The 16,576-nt window shown below is 30.3% G+C and overlaps 1 protein-coding gene across 1 annotated transcript; it reads right to left on the minus strand.

Moving 5' to 3' along the window:
• Nucleotides 1-1,019: 1,019 nt before the first annotated feature.
• On the minus strand, nucleotides 1,020-16,358 carry LOC136990797 (ATP-binding cassette sub-family C member 4-like; the record flags this gene model as incomplete). The annotated part of the gene is made up of 8 exons (XM_067289226.1): nucleotides 16,294-16,358; nucleotides 13,299-13,409; nucleotides 8,387-8,492; nucleotides 8,088-8,306; nucleotides 5,657-5,746; nucleotides 2,860-3,023; nucleotides 1,538-1,663; nucleotides 1,020-1,269 (listed from the first exon to the last, which is right to left on the minus strand). Coding segments are annotated over exons 1-8 (1,131 nt in total), but the record flags the coding sequence as incomplete, so codon positions are not given.
• Nucleotides 16,359-16,576: the final 218 nt, after the last annotated feature.

Consider the following 16,576-nt stretch of genomic DNA (forward strand, 5'->3'; position numbering starts at 1 on the left):
TGCCGGATTGTATTTAAAATGTCTGCATATCATTCTCGAAAATCTGAGATTAAACCCAACCTAATTAATATTTAATAGTTGTTTATGAAGTACGCTATGAAAACACCCAATCAATAATAACCTTTCCTACGAAGTCGCTGATATTATGGCTTGGCCAAACTATAATCATAAAATGATCTCTTTCATTGCCCAAAAAAGCAGAGTTTAACAAAAAAACAAAGACGTAAACAGTGAGTTGATCTTCAGGTAGGAAATTCTAAACACATAACAGTGATAGTGATAAAAATTTATTCTGATGGGATTTTTCGAATAATTTTAATGATAAAACGATTCCGTTTACAAGTGAAACCTTAATTTTAGGAACTATTCAAGGCAAATTAATTCTTCGTATTTAGAACCTTTTCGAATTCGCGTGAAATAGGTTTCCGGATTATTATATAATTTATCACAAAATATCTATTCAGTAGATTTTCCGTGCTTAAGTTTCTGAGTTATTTAGCGTTCGTTATTGACAAGTATTAATATTTGATAACCTCAATTACAATAATATTAGTAATTAAATATTGTCATTCTAGACTAATTTCTAAATTAATATTGTAGTACAGTACAGAGTCATTTATCCGAACCCTGGTTATCCGAATCATCGGTTATCCGAACGCTTTCCATTCGGACTGTGTCGTGCTGAATCGAACATTTTGATACTAGATTTACTTCTAAAGTATAATTTTTATGTTTTTATATTCTTCAATGTATTTATTTTGTTTGTACGAAATAAAGAAATAATTTTTAACGGTACAATAGCCTCGATTATTATTATAAAAATTTTCGTTAGGCTTAAAATCGACGAAAATTCAACACGAAGCGACACGCAACGGAGAAAAATTTGAACATCGGACAGGTTAATATATTTTTTCGTACATAATCGGTTATCCGAACAACCCCAGTTTCTAATTGATTCGGATAAACGACTCTCTATTGTAGTTAAATTTAAAAACAATAAATTTGAAACTGTTTATTGCCTGTATCCTCTTCAATGAAACCAAAACGTCTGCAACAAAATTCATTGCTTGAGGAAATAGACTAAGAATGCTGTTGAAAATGTACACGGCATAAATCATTGTGACGAATACAATTTTGGCATTTAATTCTCCTCCATTTAAAAAAATCGCGACAAATGACAGAAGAGTAAATAATTTTGATATAGGATAAGACAGTATGTACGATATTCCGCTTATATATAAGAACATTCGAATTTTTTTCATTTCTTTTCTAAAATATAAACAATTAAAAAATATTAGTTGTAGAACTCTGAAAATAATTATTTAAAGATTAACACATTAGCATATAAAAATTATATTAAAATCTGTTTAAACCGGAATCGGATGTTACCGAATATTTTTATGCAGTGTTATAGTTTATGTTTGAATAGATTTTTTTAACAGAAACGTGCTTCTGAAAATACTTCTTCATTTCTTGAGGCGTTTGTCTTATTCAGATTCCGTTTTAGACAGGTTTTACTGCATTTAATTGCACTTACAGTCTAATGTTTTTTATTAATGCTGAATACGGTAATTCCCAGGTGTACATTTTAATTAATCTCATATCAGCAATCATCTCGTTCAACAGATTCAACCTTTCGTCTGCCAAAATAGCTGCTTGTAATCTATTATGTAATTAAATTTAAAAACATATAATTTTCAAAAATTGTATAAAACTAAATACTGAACGTATAGATTATATTTAAAGATTATCTTATATTAATAGTTTGACCTCGATTTAGTAAGCATTGAATATTACAAAAGGAGCGTTTATGCTACTTGAATTTTTTTCTAAAATATTATTTCGATCTTAGAGCTTATTTTACATATTTACATTTCATACAAGTGAAAGCTTTAGCATTTTTATTTTTTAATATAATTTCTAAGAATTATGTTCTACGTTTTAAATCGTCACTTACAAGGCAAAAACCAATAGTGCCGATTTGAACGGAACTTGTTGAGCTCGTAGAGTTAAGCACAAACAGTTTTTTCTCTAAATAAGAAGATTTACTTTTCTAACCATTTCAAAAAAGTGGGTCTGAAAATTGAGTGTTTAGCGTAAAGAAGTTGGAAGTTTCGTGTTCAGGAGTGGCCGTAGCCAAGTAAAAAGCAACGTTCTGGAGCTAGTAGATGTAGGTTCGAACATAGCGAATTTATTTTAATTTATTTATGTGTGACATTATTCTATTATTATCTGGCATAATTAACATTCTTATTACTATTATTATTCCTTGTATTTATATTGTATAGAATATAGATATAGATAGTATATATAGTATATTCGATAGAATAATTATATAGATAGTATGGAATTATTCTGTAATTCTCTTACTAATTCTATACAATCTTGCCTGTCTATCCTTTCTTTATTTTGTATTTGTCGTTACATAAAAGGATGTATATCGTGGGTGCTCTCTTAAACCGGTGTGAGTTAATTTACATAAGTTAGAGAAGAATGTCATTAGTTCAATCGTATATGACATTATACTGTATAAAAGATATGTTAATGAAGTTTTCAGAAATTAGATAAACAGCCACGGTATTTAATAATTTTTCAGCATGGTCAATGTCATTTCGCACATATGAAATTCATGGTCTATAAAAATTCTTGTGATGCTCGAGATCAGTATGCTTAACCTTAGCCATATTACCATTTTCAATATCTGGTAATATCGCATAGATGCCAATTAATATATAATACTTTATCAATTATAAATACATCAATTCCACCCTCATTAATTAATGACTATTAGATATAAAATGATTTTTTTTATTTATTTTACAGAGACTTTATAATTATATAATTTACAGTAATAATTACCTCAATTTTGAATATACTTTACTCAAAGCAAATTGTATAGGAACGAAGAGAGATATTATCAAGAATCCCATTAAAATAGTCCATCCATAATATTGCCACAACATCAGTATCGAAACAATGACGAAGAAAGGCGATGTAAATAAATGTGCAACGGAGAAAATTTTCTGAAATGAATGAAATAATTTGATTAAAAGTGAATTATAGTGTAATTATTTTCGAGATCATAAAGTAAATCACGAACATATGAAATATGCAATAACTAGTTTTATTTTTTAAATAGAAAATAATATTTCTGGCACCGACAGTACCATTACCAAACTGTTGCATAATATTAAAAATAGATAATTACCGGTTTTTACATTTTCGAAAACTTCTGTAAGTTATAAATATTATTTGTAAGTTATAAGTTATAAGTATTCTTTTGTATCAGCGCTTTCTTTCATTTTTCGTACGTTTATTTTCACTGTTTTATCAGTGTAAAGATTATAGTGTGTATGAATACCTCTGTCACGAAAAGTATCGAAAATATTTAAATAAAAAGCAAGATTTGAATTTAACACAGAAATTTATTTCGTTTTTCAAAGTAATTTTTCTCACTGCAATGAACATGTGAAAACGTTTTTCCTAATCCTTCAAACAGGCTGTAAAGTCGTTTTATCGAAAAAATTCTTTCCGTACTGGCAGCAGATTTTGTTTTGTGGCATTAATAATCTAAAACGCTTATGAATTACAAAGAAAATAACATATCCACAATTGTACAGGACAAGTGTTCCTCAATCAGCCAATAGTTGAACAGAATGAAACGTTTGATAGATAAAGAAAGTTGCAAGAATTTTTTTTCACATTTCCTTTGATGAGTAGTTTTTATCTGAAGGCTTTTCACAAGCTTCCTTTCTAGTATTTTATTATGTTTTGTTTGAAGTGAAAATGGAAAATTTGATCAATGCCTTCGAAGAAATAAATTGCACTTAAAGTAATCGTATTAGTAGACACTTATTGGGGTACCTTCCAGACGCAATTTCGAAATGCCACAATATAAACTTTGCGCATATCAGACAAAGCCCACTAGAAGCCATTTTTAGCAACAGCCAATAATGTTATATCTATATACCACATGGACAGAGACCTCATGCCTTTGTGATTCTGATATTGCAAATCAGTTTTTTAAATTTTGATACGACTCACTCATTACTTGTAATAAAACAATACATATTCTGATTTATTGTGTGCTCTAAGGTCTCATTATTATACATAAAACAGATCTATCAATATAATATTCTTATAGCATTTTTATTGATAATTTACTTACAATTAAGTAGTAATTTTTCAGCACTTTGTGTATTGCTTGAGAAGTTTCTAGAATCATTCGGACAAGAGATATTTTTGATATTACAGCACTGTATTAAATATCTCTATAAGTTTTACTTGGCGCTAAGAATCTGAACATAGAAGCCAGTCTCTCACAGGCAATGAGATTTTTTTTTGCTGTGTCTCCTTTTTGTATTTCTGGTGTAATTAACAATAATAATTTCAAGAAGTGTTCATATCCATTTGTAAATAATTTCGCCAATTTTCAAATTTATGATGTAATTCGAGAAGAAAATTCACATTATGGAACCTTTCACTCATCTCAGCTATTTTCTATACCACTATGAGCGATAAACAACTTTTTTGTTCTTAATTTTACTAGACAATGCAACTGTGTTTAAAAATTTGTCATTTATGGTTATAATGAAACTGAATCAGAGATGAAAACGAAAAAGACGTATATAGTATGAAAATGAATTTTCGTTCACTTATATCTGGCATTTTTTTTGATTATGTAAAACGACTATTAACACATTATTTGTAGACCACGCTTAACTGATTCCATGATACACATGAGAACTGTGGTTTATTAGTGTCACAGTGTGGGAATATTAAAGTTAATACAAATATGTTTTCCCACTGAATTAAACAGAATTTTTTTAATTTTTCGTACGGGATAATGCATTGCCGATTATAGGAACTATTATACCACTAGATCCACATACTTGTAAGAGAGATTAGGAAATAGTCGTAATATGCGATAATTCCAGCACACTAACGTTTCTACAGGCTTTACAATCAACCTGATCAAGTTGTAGATGCATGGAATTATCGTTAGACTAAATAAGGCATACTTAATTCTGAGACTGACAGCAGTTTCCACGGGTACACACTATATAGCAATGTCTGCAATATTCGAATACAATACAAGTTAAAAATTTAATGATAGCAGAAAAACACACGAAAATTCCGCATTTTCCAATAATTCAGACTTTTGATTTGCAATTATCTACTAGAATAAATTTAAATTAAAACTAAAAACTAAAACATTGAACATGAACGATTCTGAAAAATAGCATATACAAAAGTTTCTTATTGAATTATGTATAAAATATAATATTTTTTATTGTTCTGTAAATTAATTAAAGCCACATGAAATATTAATACAGTAAAAATATTATACCTACACGATTATATGAGAAAAGCGCATCAAAGCATGATTCCCATAAAATCAATTTGTCGTTCACTCAAAGGACAATTCGTACAAACTGTTGGTGTTGAATTGCATTCTGAAATGATCAGTATTGCTTTAAAAGGCGTCCGACGCAAACCATGCTTCACTGCGCTTTCCTCTTATCAGAATTACCTTTGTTACTCTAAAGCAGTTAATATTGATTCAGCCATCTTATTATTTATACTAAATATACGGGTTTACGAGATGTACTGTACATTAAATGTATTATAGTTTAAAAAATTATTTTTAACTTACGTTTTGGAATCTGCCGACGTCGTTGGCTAGAAGATTTACCATTTGTCCCACATTTGATTTTTCCAGAGAAGTAGAACTTAACCTAATTGCCTGCATACGAAGGTTTTATATAAGATAAATATTTTCAGAGAAATATATAAGATATTATATACCATTTAAGTAATAGCAATATAATTTTCAGTAAATTCCTTCAGGAAACTAATGGATTAAATTTTTCAATACTTCTTCACTCACACAATTTAATAAAATTAATCTTATAACGCAAAAATGTATTTAAAGAATGGATTAAATTTAGATGTTGACCCCAAGCTGATATATTTTTATTGATATATTTGTTTCTATAACTTTGGATTTTTAAAATAACTCAACTTTTAGAACTCAAAACAATTTTTGTTGTTGAAAATAATTGTTATATAATTAAACTAATTGCACTCAGTACAGTGTGCTTCTATGGATGTATGTCTAGGGCAAATGTATTTCAGGCACCTCTTACAAAATTTCGTATATTTTCTGTCTTCTGGTTTTCGACATTGAAAGCATTTCCCTTTTTTAGAAAAACTTTTAGTAGTATTCCATCTTGCTCTTCATTTTCATTCCGTTTGAACTGTCTTTCTTGAAATTTCTCCAAGTTGATTGCACTCAAAGACAAATACTTTTTGTTCTGATCTGTTCTTTGCCATAAAGTCGTTATTCATTTACTGATAATTCTAGTATTTGGCGAGAAATCATCACTAATATCTTTTAATCTTTCAAGTTATTAACATTTTTATATATTTTTATTTATTTACAAAGTTAAGCAATTTACAAATAACCAGTCTTTTTGAGTTAGGTTTAATTTTTATCAATTCGTTAAAGCCGACTGATATTCACCTACGTAAACAGAAAGTTGTCACTAAATAATTTTTGAACTTTGCATAGAGAATTGTCCATTTTTCCGTCATTTTCTAAACCCAAAATTACAAAGTTATTACTTTTTCTTTATATTCCAGTTTCATAAACTTTTGATGTAAATTATTACATATTGCATTGTTTTTCTGCGTTTGATATGTCATATCTATCTTCACCTTTCGCTTTATCAATTTCAAGGACAGGGAGTCTAGTTTCAACATCTACAGTAGCAGTGTCTATATTTTTAATACAGGCCTGCGTACTATTTAGTCGAACCTAAAGTAATGCAAAATTACTATTTGGAGAAGCCTGTAGTTTCAATAAAAGTTTAATTTCGTCCTGAATCTTAATCTCTTTATCGGCACTTTTATAAGACAAGCCCAATTCTTCCGTCGACTCGCCTGTAACATTTTCCTCGCTTCCAGTTCGATTTTTCTTTACGTTTTGTGGTGATCCAACCTGGGAAAGTTTTTTCTTCTGAGATGAGGATTCTGTCATTTTTCAGGAAAGTAACAATAACGAATCAAATCACAAGAGAGCAAAATATTCACGCCAACAGCCACGATAGTAACACAGCGCCCTACTTCTTTAACATTTACGAAAAGCAAATTCTTTCAGCAGATATAGATATTTTGTTATTATCAGCTGCATCTTGTTAGAACCATGTCTGATCATTAACAACAGGAAATATACTTAATTCTTGAGTGAAAACCGTCAAAATACAAGGAGGAATGCTAAGAGCTGTGGACTAGATTCGATAGCTGTTCTCACATTCACGATATTTTATAGAATATGTCTGATTTTTGCTGCACTAGGAGAGTTCTTTACTGTAGAACTAGTTTCCAGAAACTTCTCAATTCATATCACAATGCACGATTATATTAATGGATCTTAAAATGACGGCGAAATAACTGTTCAGTGGCTGTATGCAATCATTATATTTATGAATTGCTTTTATGTTGAACGCACATTGTGCATCTGTCCATTGGTTTAAAATTACTACTTGCTCATGACAACAAATAGGAAGCTTTTGCTTTTCAAACAGTACATAAAAAAATCGACTTTGAAAATCTCCCGTTTCTCTGACCTATCCTATATATTTTATTCAATTACAGTAGCAGAAACAACTGAAATAAATATGTTCATTAATTTAATATAAAACCACATAAAGTGTCACATTCTGATCAAATGCAATAGTTTTACACGTTTGAATTGTCGATTCGCTTTTAGCGAGGTATCGTCTACAGAAGTAAGGAAAAGCGAAGTATTACTGGAGTATGTTCAAAAAGAAAAATATTTAATAGAATCTTTGGCAGAAAACGGCGGTTATTCAAAATTTTTGAGTATATTAAGTAATATTACATTTCTTCACAACTTTCATCAAATTAATTTGAAAGTCAAAATTAAAAATTTATGGTTGCTAAAAAATTTATTCACAGATAGCATTTTTTAAAATTTTTCCGGTCTATTTAATCACAATATACTATATATGAATAATATAACAATAATACTTTACTCAAAATACATTACAATTGTTACTTACCTTTCTATAAATAAGAGTGCAGAAAGCTACTTTCAGTCTCATTGAATGATATTCTGTCATAAACAGATTAGTATTATACGTAAAGAAATAAATTGCAGTAACGGCAAAGAATCCCGCAACTGTAACATAAACGTTGTATTGATTCCATTCCTGTCTGTTGTCAAAATAATGTATTGTTAATCCTACAAAGTAAGCTTGACCTGTTACTAGAGCAGTTTCCTATAATTATACATAAATATCAGTTATTTCAATTATTTTAATACTAGCTTCACCTTTTTTAAAATTAGGTGTCACGATACCTGAATTAGTACAAGTAGTATTACAATCAAGTACTTCCAACCAACAAAACGTAAGGCAGCTTTCAGCATGCTTGAATTTTTCTTCTGCAATTCCTTTTTCCATTCTCTGAAAAAAAAATTGGATGAAGCATGAATAGTATGCAATTTTTGAAAAATTATGTTTAGGATTTTACAAAACCTGTTTTGGTTTGAAAATATATTAAATGCAGTACATCAGAATCTGGAATGTACACTAATAACTAGCCACGGTTGTATTCTGCGACTGCGAATATTTCTGGAATATTTCTGAATATTTCTTTCAATTGTAATGATCGTGAGCCACAACAAAAATATCGGGTGATTCTATGCAGGTTAATATACGTGGTATATATTCAGTCCATGGTGTGTCATTACTCTGACTGCCCCGGCATAAACTAATATATGACGTCTGAGAGTGTAGAAATTAAATGAATATAGTGTAATGGTAAGTGAGTGTTTACATAATGTAGTGTTTTTACTACTACCTTTGACTTGTTGATTTTTGGTATTCGTGATCTTTGCCTAAAATCTGTGCCTGTATATTTAATGAGTATTTTTTGAATTAGTATATTTCTTGCGTATTAATTAAACCTTCCTATGTTATCAGTGGTGGATAAAGAAGTGTCTCTAGTATCATTAGTTGTAGTTTTTGTGTGTGTGCTGTAATTAGTGCTTGTTGCTGGATTATCCTGACAGGTTACGCGATCATTAATGATAAATATTTCTCTGTTGTTGTATTTGATTAACAATCTGTTGTTTAATAACTTCAAGTGTTATTTATGGGGCAAGGTTGTTCTATATAATTGCTTTTTCTATTTTTTTATCCACAACCCTTTGTTTGGTGACAGTGAGGAAAGGATATTGTTATGTGAATCCATGGTGTACTTGTCTCTACGCGGTCATGTTTGTTTAGTCTTGTAATAACTTAGTAAGTACAGGTGATATACTCGTTCATTTTTATTGTCCGTTTCATATGTTGGCGTATTTTTCAGTCTTTGTGGTCTGTGCATGCATTGCCACAGAAACACCAAAACAAGGTTGGTTTTTTACATCTGCTGAAGACACTGCAGTAGCAATGCTTGAGCCTACGCTGATTTCGTCACCGGTAACCAAAGGAGACTGTGAGTTATTTCTTGAATGTTAGTCTCTGCCTAACGCGCGAACGCGACCTTGTTACCCAAGTGACGTCCGAGCCGGTATCATACAGATCTGGTTACTACCACGATAAATATCTCTACAAAATGTAGGTGTGGTCACACTTAGCTTCATTTCTTTTCATAGACCTTACTGGCATTGGTGTCCCTACCAGGAGCTTATGCTCCAGCCTGCATTGCTCTATGGAGCAGTAAAATTATTTAACTCTCCCATCACCACCAGGTGGTGACCGCAGGTGTATTATTATTATTATTACTGTTATTATTATTAACTCATCTCGATTATATTATAAGATTATCTTGTCGTTTGTTGTATAAGCATTTAATATGTAAAAGAATTTTTTAATTTATAGACTATAGAGCATACCTATTTATTTATCAATTTATGATTACGAGACCAATACAGTCAATACTTTGTTTTACGTTTCTACTTTTTAAGACAATTCACATTGATGAATTTCACTATCACTACCAGAATTGATCAACTTTATCAATTTATTAATGTTATCAGTAATAAAAATGTTGGAAATAACTTTGTAGGAAAACTAGTAATTACTTTTGGATGTGTTTTGTATTCTTACGATCATAAGCAATATTTCAGCAGGTATTAAAAAAATTAAAGCACAGGTATGAAAAGTGTCTGATAGAAATTGTTGCCTGATGTATTTTCTTACTTTACTGGATTCAAGTCTATTTTAATATAACTGATGATGTATGTGGAAAAGAGGAGAATGTTGAGATTAATAATTTCAATAAATCACTATTTGTCAGGCCGAATAACTGTCAGCGAAAAATTAAGAACTGATAGAATATTTTATTAAAGCAAAGAGTAAAGGAAATATAGTTTAGGAAGTGATACCGCTTAAAGCACTTATCCTAAAGCCACTTAAAGTAGTTTTAATACAGATATAAACTTCCTGTGTATCTTATCACAAATAATGATCTTGACTGGAAACAAGCTCCTTGTTTAAAAAGTTGTAACAAATGTTTTGTAATATTATTACAAGATCAAGAATAGAAAAGAGAATATATAAATAGACAGTCTAAATGTATATCTAAGCAGAAGAACTCGAAATATATCTGTTAAAATTGTTCCAAACTAGGACCATTTGTTCCAAATCTAATTTTTTTTTTTTGTTAATTTTAAAAACGTTTTATATGTTTAGTATATGTATTTTATCTGATTTTACTTATAAATGTCAATTATGTAAAGTCATTACACATTGACTGTAATACTTTTTTAAAATTCAAGTATTATTAACTTTCATGATTAAAAACATATAATTCTGGAATGTGAAATCGCAATATCACGAAGAAGTGTGCACAGCGACATGAAAATTGCAGGACAGATAGAGGTGTCACAGGTATGCAAATGATTAACGATGCACCTGTCTAAGGCCATTATTCCTGTACAGATAGAGGTGGGATTCATTCATAAACTATTGCCAATGTCATTAAGTGGCACAGTCGCGATGTGATGACACCATGTCAAAACAAGAAACATCGTGTTTAGTTGTTAGTGTAGCACCCAAACAGCTGCTTGCCGTGCGTGCAGCTGACTTCTTGCAAATGGTTTGAATGGACACGGATGCATTTATTGGAGATGATAAGTGGCTTCATAAGTTACGTACCATAGCAAACATGTCCTGACAGGACGTTTGTTGAATCTGCTAGTCTCAACACTCTGTCATGTGCTAGTGGTATCCAATCTCTCTTCGACATGTTCGCAGATCTTTTTTCGTCCATCTTGTCACACATCACTGAATTAAGTTTTGCACAGTAAGCGTGGCAACTGCGTGCCTCGACGAACCAAGGTTGCACAGCTCTAAGATACGATCTCGTTCTCCAGCCGTTAACTACTGGTATTCAGTTCGTAGTCGTCTCAGAGACGTTTTCTATGTTTTTCAAAAATTCGGTTACTGGAAACTGTCACTGTTGATACTTATGGCTCATGCTGGCTACTTGTCTTGACAGCCCAAAATTGGGTACCACATGCACAATGCATACTCAAACTTACTGATTTGCATAACTCTGTCATATCTAATCATACCTATAATATTCATGAGGCTACGCACATTCCTTCGTAATGTTTGAATTTCACATTTCACAAGTGAATCTCATTTAAATATAACAAAGTATGTCAGTAGTTTCACTACAATGTTTTTATACATATTATAATAAATTAATGTAAAACAAACTATTACATCGTTTTCTAAATTAGTCCCCTAGCTTTTTAGCATATCTACTTTCTGTACCAACACATGAATCATGCAAAAAAAGAAAGTTTTAAGATGAGAGAAAAGCCAGATAAATTTCACATTTCGAACATTATAATCTAAAACAAAGCATCTTTGAAAATATTAAACTGATATTGTGTCTCATTGCGCTAATTATAGGCGAGGATGAAAAGAAATATGACTATGTAATTTTCTGTTAAATTTTTTCAGCATTCAGCCACGTGACGGTTGTGAGACACCAACATTTTTTTCACGGAGAAATGACATCCTGTGTGCAGCTCAAAATTTTACATTGCATGTACTACAGGTTAAAAAGATAAAAAGGTAGAGAGTATTTTAGATTATAATATTTTAACAAACAATACACATTGTTTACGTGGTATTATTTGCATTGGGGAATGACAATTTGTATTTCAGCCTACCATTTGAAACGACTGGCCTTGCCACTAGTGAAAACCCTAATATCAGTAATTACAATTTCTTCATATATGACAAAAGTACTTATCATTATACGTAATAATATTTCAAGCTATTACTTTTTCCATTAAACTACATATAATAATTTTTAAAATATTCAATTTAATCACAATTCTATAACTAATTAAAATAATAATTTTATATCAACACTTAGGTAAAAATTTTAATACCTGTTATTGTACATAACACAAAACTGTTAATATCTCATATATACATTAATTTATTCAATATTTTTTCACGTTAACATTATACTAATGCTGTATATGATACCTTATTAGACACATTAATGCTTTAGATATATATTATTTGCTGAAATGGATACAATGATTTTAATTAATGATTTTATTTTATTAATAGGAACATTATCAAACTTTATCATTAATTTTATTTAATGTTTTTTTTTTATTTATTTTTCTGGTCTTTTTACCCTGTGGACACTACTCGGTTTATCTTAGCGAGCCCATTATAGTTTCGGACCAGTGATGAAAGAAGACCTGACGTTGAAACCACCGAACTCCGAAAAATTTCTGAGATTTTTCGGCAGGTAAGATACAATTTTGTATCCCCAAAGTGATAATCTGCCGCCTTAACAACTCATCTATGACTCTTTAAAGGTTTAAAAATAATTTAGGTATCTTGCTCGTTTGATATGAATTCTAGCAGTAAAACAACTGAAATAATGTGTTTTGTAAATAATTTTGACTATAAAATCTTGAAAGTAACGAAATTTCAGCAAAATCTACATAAAGTTAATAATACTGTAGCTCTGAGTTTAATCAACAGTTTACTATGAATCAACTAAATACTATGAATATACTTATAAATTTTTATAACGTGAAATATTAAGCTGTGTTTCACATCGCAAATAACAATAAGTAACTATATAAAAACGAATAGAATAAATGAAACAAAATGAGTTTTCTCGTCTATTTATTTAGTTAAAATTTAAAAAATAATATATGTAGTTGAAAGTATTAAAAAATAATAACTGAAATATGGATATTCACAACTAAATAATAAACTTACTTTTGAAGTAGATTTCCGAGATATTCTGAGGTATGATATTGTGAAGCTTCGTATAAATCTTCTTCTCGTAAAACTAGCTTTCTTCCTTTGTTTATTATCGGAAAAATCCAACTGTAAAATAAATTATATATTTATTAATATTGTTTACTATAATATTCTTGTGCTGATAACTTTTAAATTACTATAGTCATATTTACTTCACAACGCAGTGAACGATTTTTATTTATACATTAATTTATTATATTTATACAAGAATTATCGTTATCGCAGTGATTGTTTACAAAGTACAAATTACCAGAAACATGTTAAGTAAAACGGCATTAGGCGAATAATATAGGATTATTAACTACTATTATTACAAAAGGGTTTAACACATTTTCCGGAACAATAAGCTGTATTTAATCATCTATGAATAACTGTTCTGCTCTTATTAGCAACAGACAACCGAAAACATACGATTGTCATGTTTTATGCCTTTTACATTACAAATTCCATTATGTAGCTTTATCATCGTAATTTTTTTTAGTTTTGATTCTTCCTAGGGATAACTTTCATTTGAGTGTACCGACTAGATTTATAAGTAATGACATTATTTGTAATACGAATTCTACTAACTAATAAAACTGAAGAATATTTTCACCTTAATGCGTTAAAACAGGAGAATATGTGGATTGGATTTACTAACCCATATATTCTTCCGTTTTAATGCATTAACCGTCGGGGTGCCTGGTGAAGAAATTTCCGCCGAGCGTTTGGTAGGGTCTAAAAGACCCCAAAATAAAACACTACATTATATATGGCTTGTAAAGATAATTCCAATATTATGTTAATATATATATAAAATAGGTTTATTAAGACATATTTACAATAAAACAATAATTGATTTACGTGAAATATTTATTCACACGACTACATAATAAAAAACATTAATATTTTTTGTTGTAACAAAAATATTACCTTTGTTTTTCTAGAAATAATGATGTTCGGCGGCCGGATGGCCGAGCGGTCAAGGTTAGCAGCCTGCCGCCCTGGGGGACCAGGGATCGAATCTGGATGTCGATCCCTGTCCCTCACCACCCGGCCGCCCCATTGTGGGCCTGGCCCGACCCATAATGGGCTTGCTATAAGAGGCCCTCTTAGTGCCCACAGGGCGGAAAGAGTTTAAAAAAATGATCTCATTACAATTTATGTATTTTGGCTTCATTTTAATGGCACATGATATAATTATGTTAAGGCATAAAAATTAATCTTCAGTTAAAATTTGAAATCGAGAATTCAGGCATTTTTCCCATAGGAATTTCGCATGTTCCATGCAAATAAATCTGGATCATTTTTTACAGACGCTCAGTAGCTGCTTAAACGTTTATCTACTGACACTGTAAACATTTTAAAAATTAAACAAACACAAAAAATATTACTTACACTTTGCAACGCGGAGCGCCTGGTGGGGTCTGTGAGCCCCGGCAATTATTCAAACACGTCTTGTTCGCAGGATATCGCGCGATGAATTAAAACTTTTCTGGGGATCGCAAGCGCATGAAGAGAACTGAAGCTACTAATAACCTTAAGTTTCTAATGCAAATATTAAAATAGTTATAAATTTTTGAAAATGAGTCGCGCCTCTCAGACCCCACCAAGCACCCTGAAGGTTAAAAATACTATATTAATTGTCAACTGTTATGAATGATATTTAAATTACGGAACGTGTACTTTCAACAAGTGAATTCTTTTCAGAACATTCCAACACGTACAGTACATTAGACGAAAAAGGCTAACAAAGTATGAATATTGTATTTACTTTGCTTATCGCGGAATTATTCGTGTTTCGAATAAATAAATCCTTTCAATAAACTTACATGACAACACGGTGTTAGTGTCGTTTTGTTAAGTATGAAAACAAGTTACATATTTTTGCAATACTTTTACCTAAACATATGTAAAATGTATAATTGTATTGGGTGTTACAATTTAAAGGTTGAAATCTGTTTTAATTTGACGTCAAATATACCATATTAAATAAATAATCAAATACACTTTTTAGTAACATTTTTCGCAGTATCTGTATATATAATCGAGACGAGTTGATGATAATAATAATAATAATAATAATAATAATCAGTGCAGGGCCCAAACGGTTAGGAGTTGAAAGTTCAAATTTGGTACATAGTTACGGTACGTCATGAAAACGCACACTAAGAAGGGATTTTTCGAAATTTTTCCCCACGGGGAGAGGGACAGGATTAATTCTTAACACTTCCATTAACAATGGAAGTGTTAAGTAACAATGGAGAACAAGAGAAAGCGACGTGCAAGATTTACGGGCGCTAGAGGAAAAAAAAGAAAAAGAGTAATATGTTAGAGCATATTCGATTTTCAAATTTAAACAGATTATTTCGGTTTTTCTCGACTTTTCTTCTTTAGAACATTCGATGAAAATCGAACGATATAATCAGAACACGTCGTGAAAATCAAACAATATTAGAACATTCGATTTTCAAATTCGACCTTTCTTTAGAAATATTTAGTTCGTTGATGAAATTACTCTTTTTCTTTGGTACTATAACGTAATAATCTTAATCTTCGCTATCGTTTCTTTTGCCCGAGCAACGCCGGACCTACCTGCTAGTATTAGAATAAACGCAAAACAAAACACACATCGAATACTGAGTATTCTATGTGTTACAAAATCAAAGTAATCTTATATAAATTATTTTAGTTTATCTCAAGTCTATAAATTCTTTATGAATGGTCACTGTAAATCTCACAACATCCTGCACAAAGCAATTTTGCTGTTTAGTATTTTATACGATAGCAATAACGTAATTAAATACAACAGTAATACAAGATTTGTGTATATTTCTATATTGTAAACGGTAATAACGTTTTCAAAAAAATAAGGATTTTTTTATCAAAGATTATACCCTGAACATCAAACTTAATACTTATTTATATTATAAAATTTCAATTATTAACGAAAAAAACTAACATTACATACCAGAAAAATATACGAGAGAAAACACCAACTGAATCGAATGGATTACTTTTTTCTTTTCTCTCCATTCTCTATTAATTTACCTCATCTACAGTTTTCTATACACTGCATTTGTAGTATTACTAGTCAAATCTGAACATCTATCAGATAATACATATTAAGTTTAAGATGTACATGTGGTTTAATTCAGAAAACCTTGAATTTTTGTCAAGATGTAATAATCATTTAAATTATTATTCAACTCAGATGAAGATTCGTGACTGATATAATATACACTTATAATGAA

Source organism: Centruroides vittatus, unplaced genomic scaffold (genome assembly GCF_030686945.1).
Source record: "Centruroides vittatus isolate TY-2023 unplaced genomic scaffold, ASM3068694v2 contig_1340, whole genome shotgun sequence".
NCBI lineage: Eukaryota > Metazoa > Arthropoda > Arachnida > Scorpiones > Buthidae > Centruroides > Centruroides vittatus.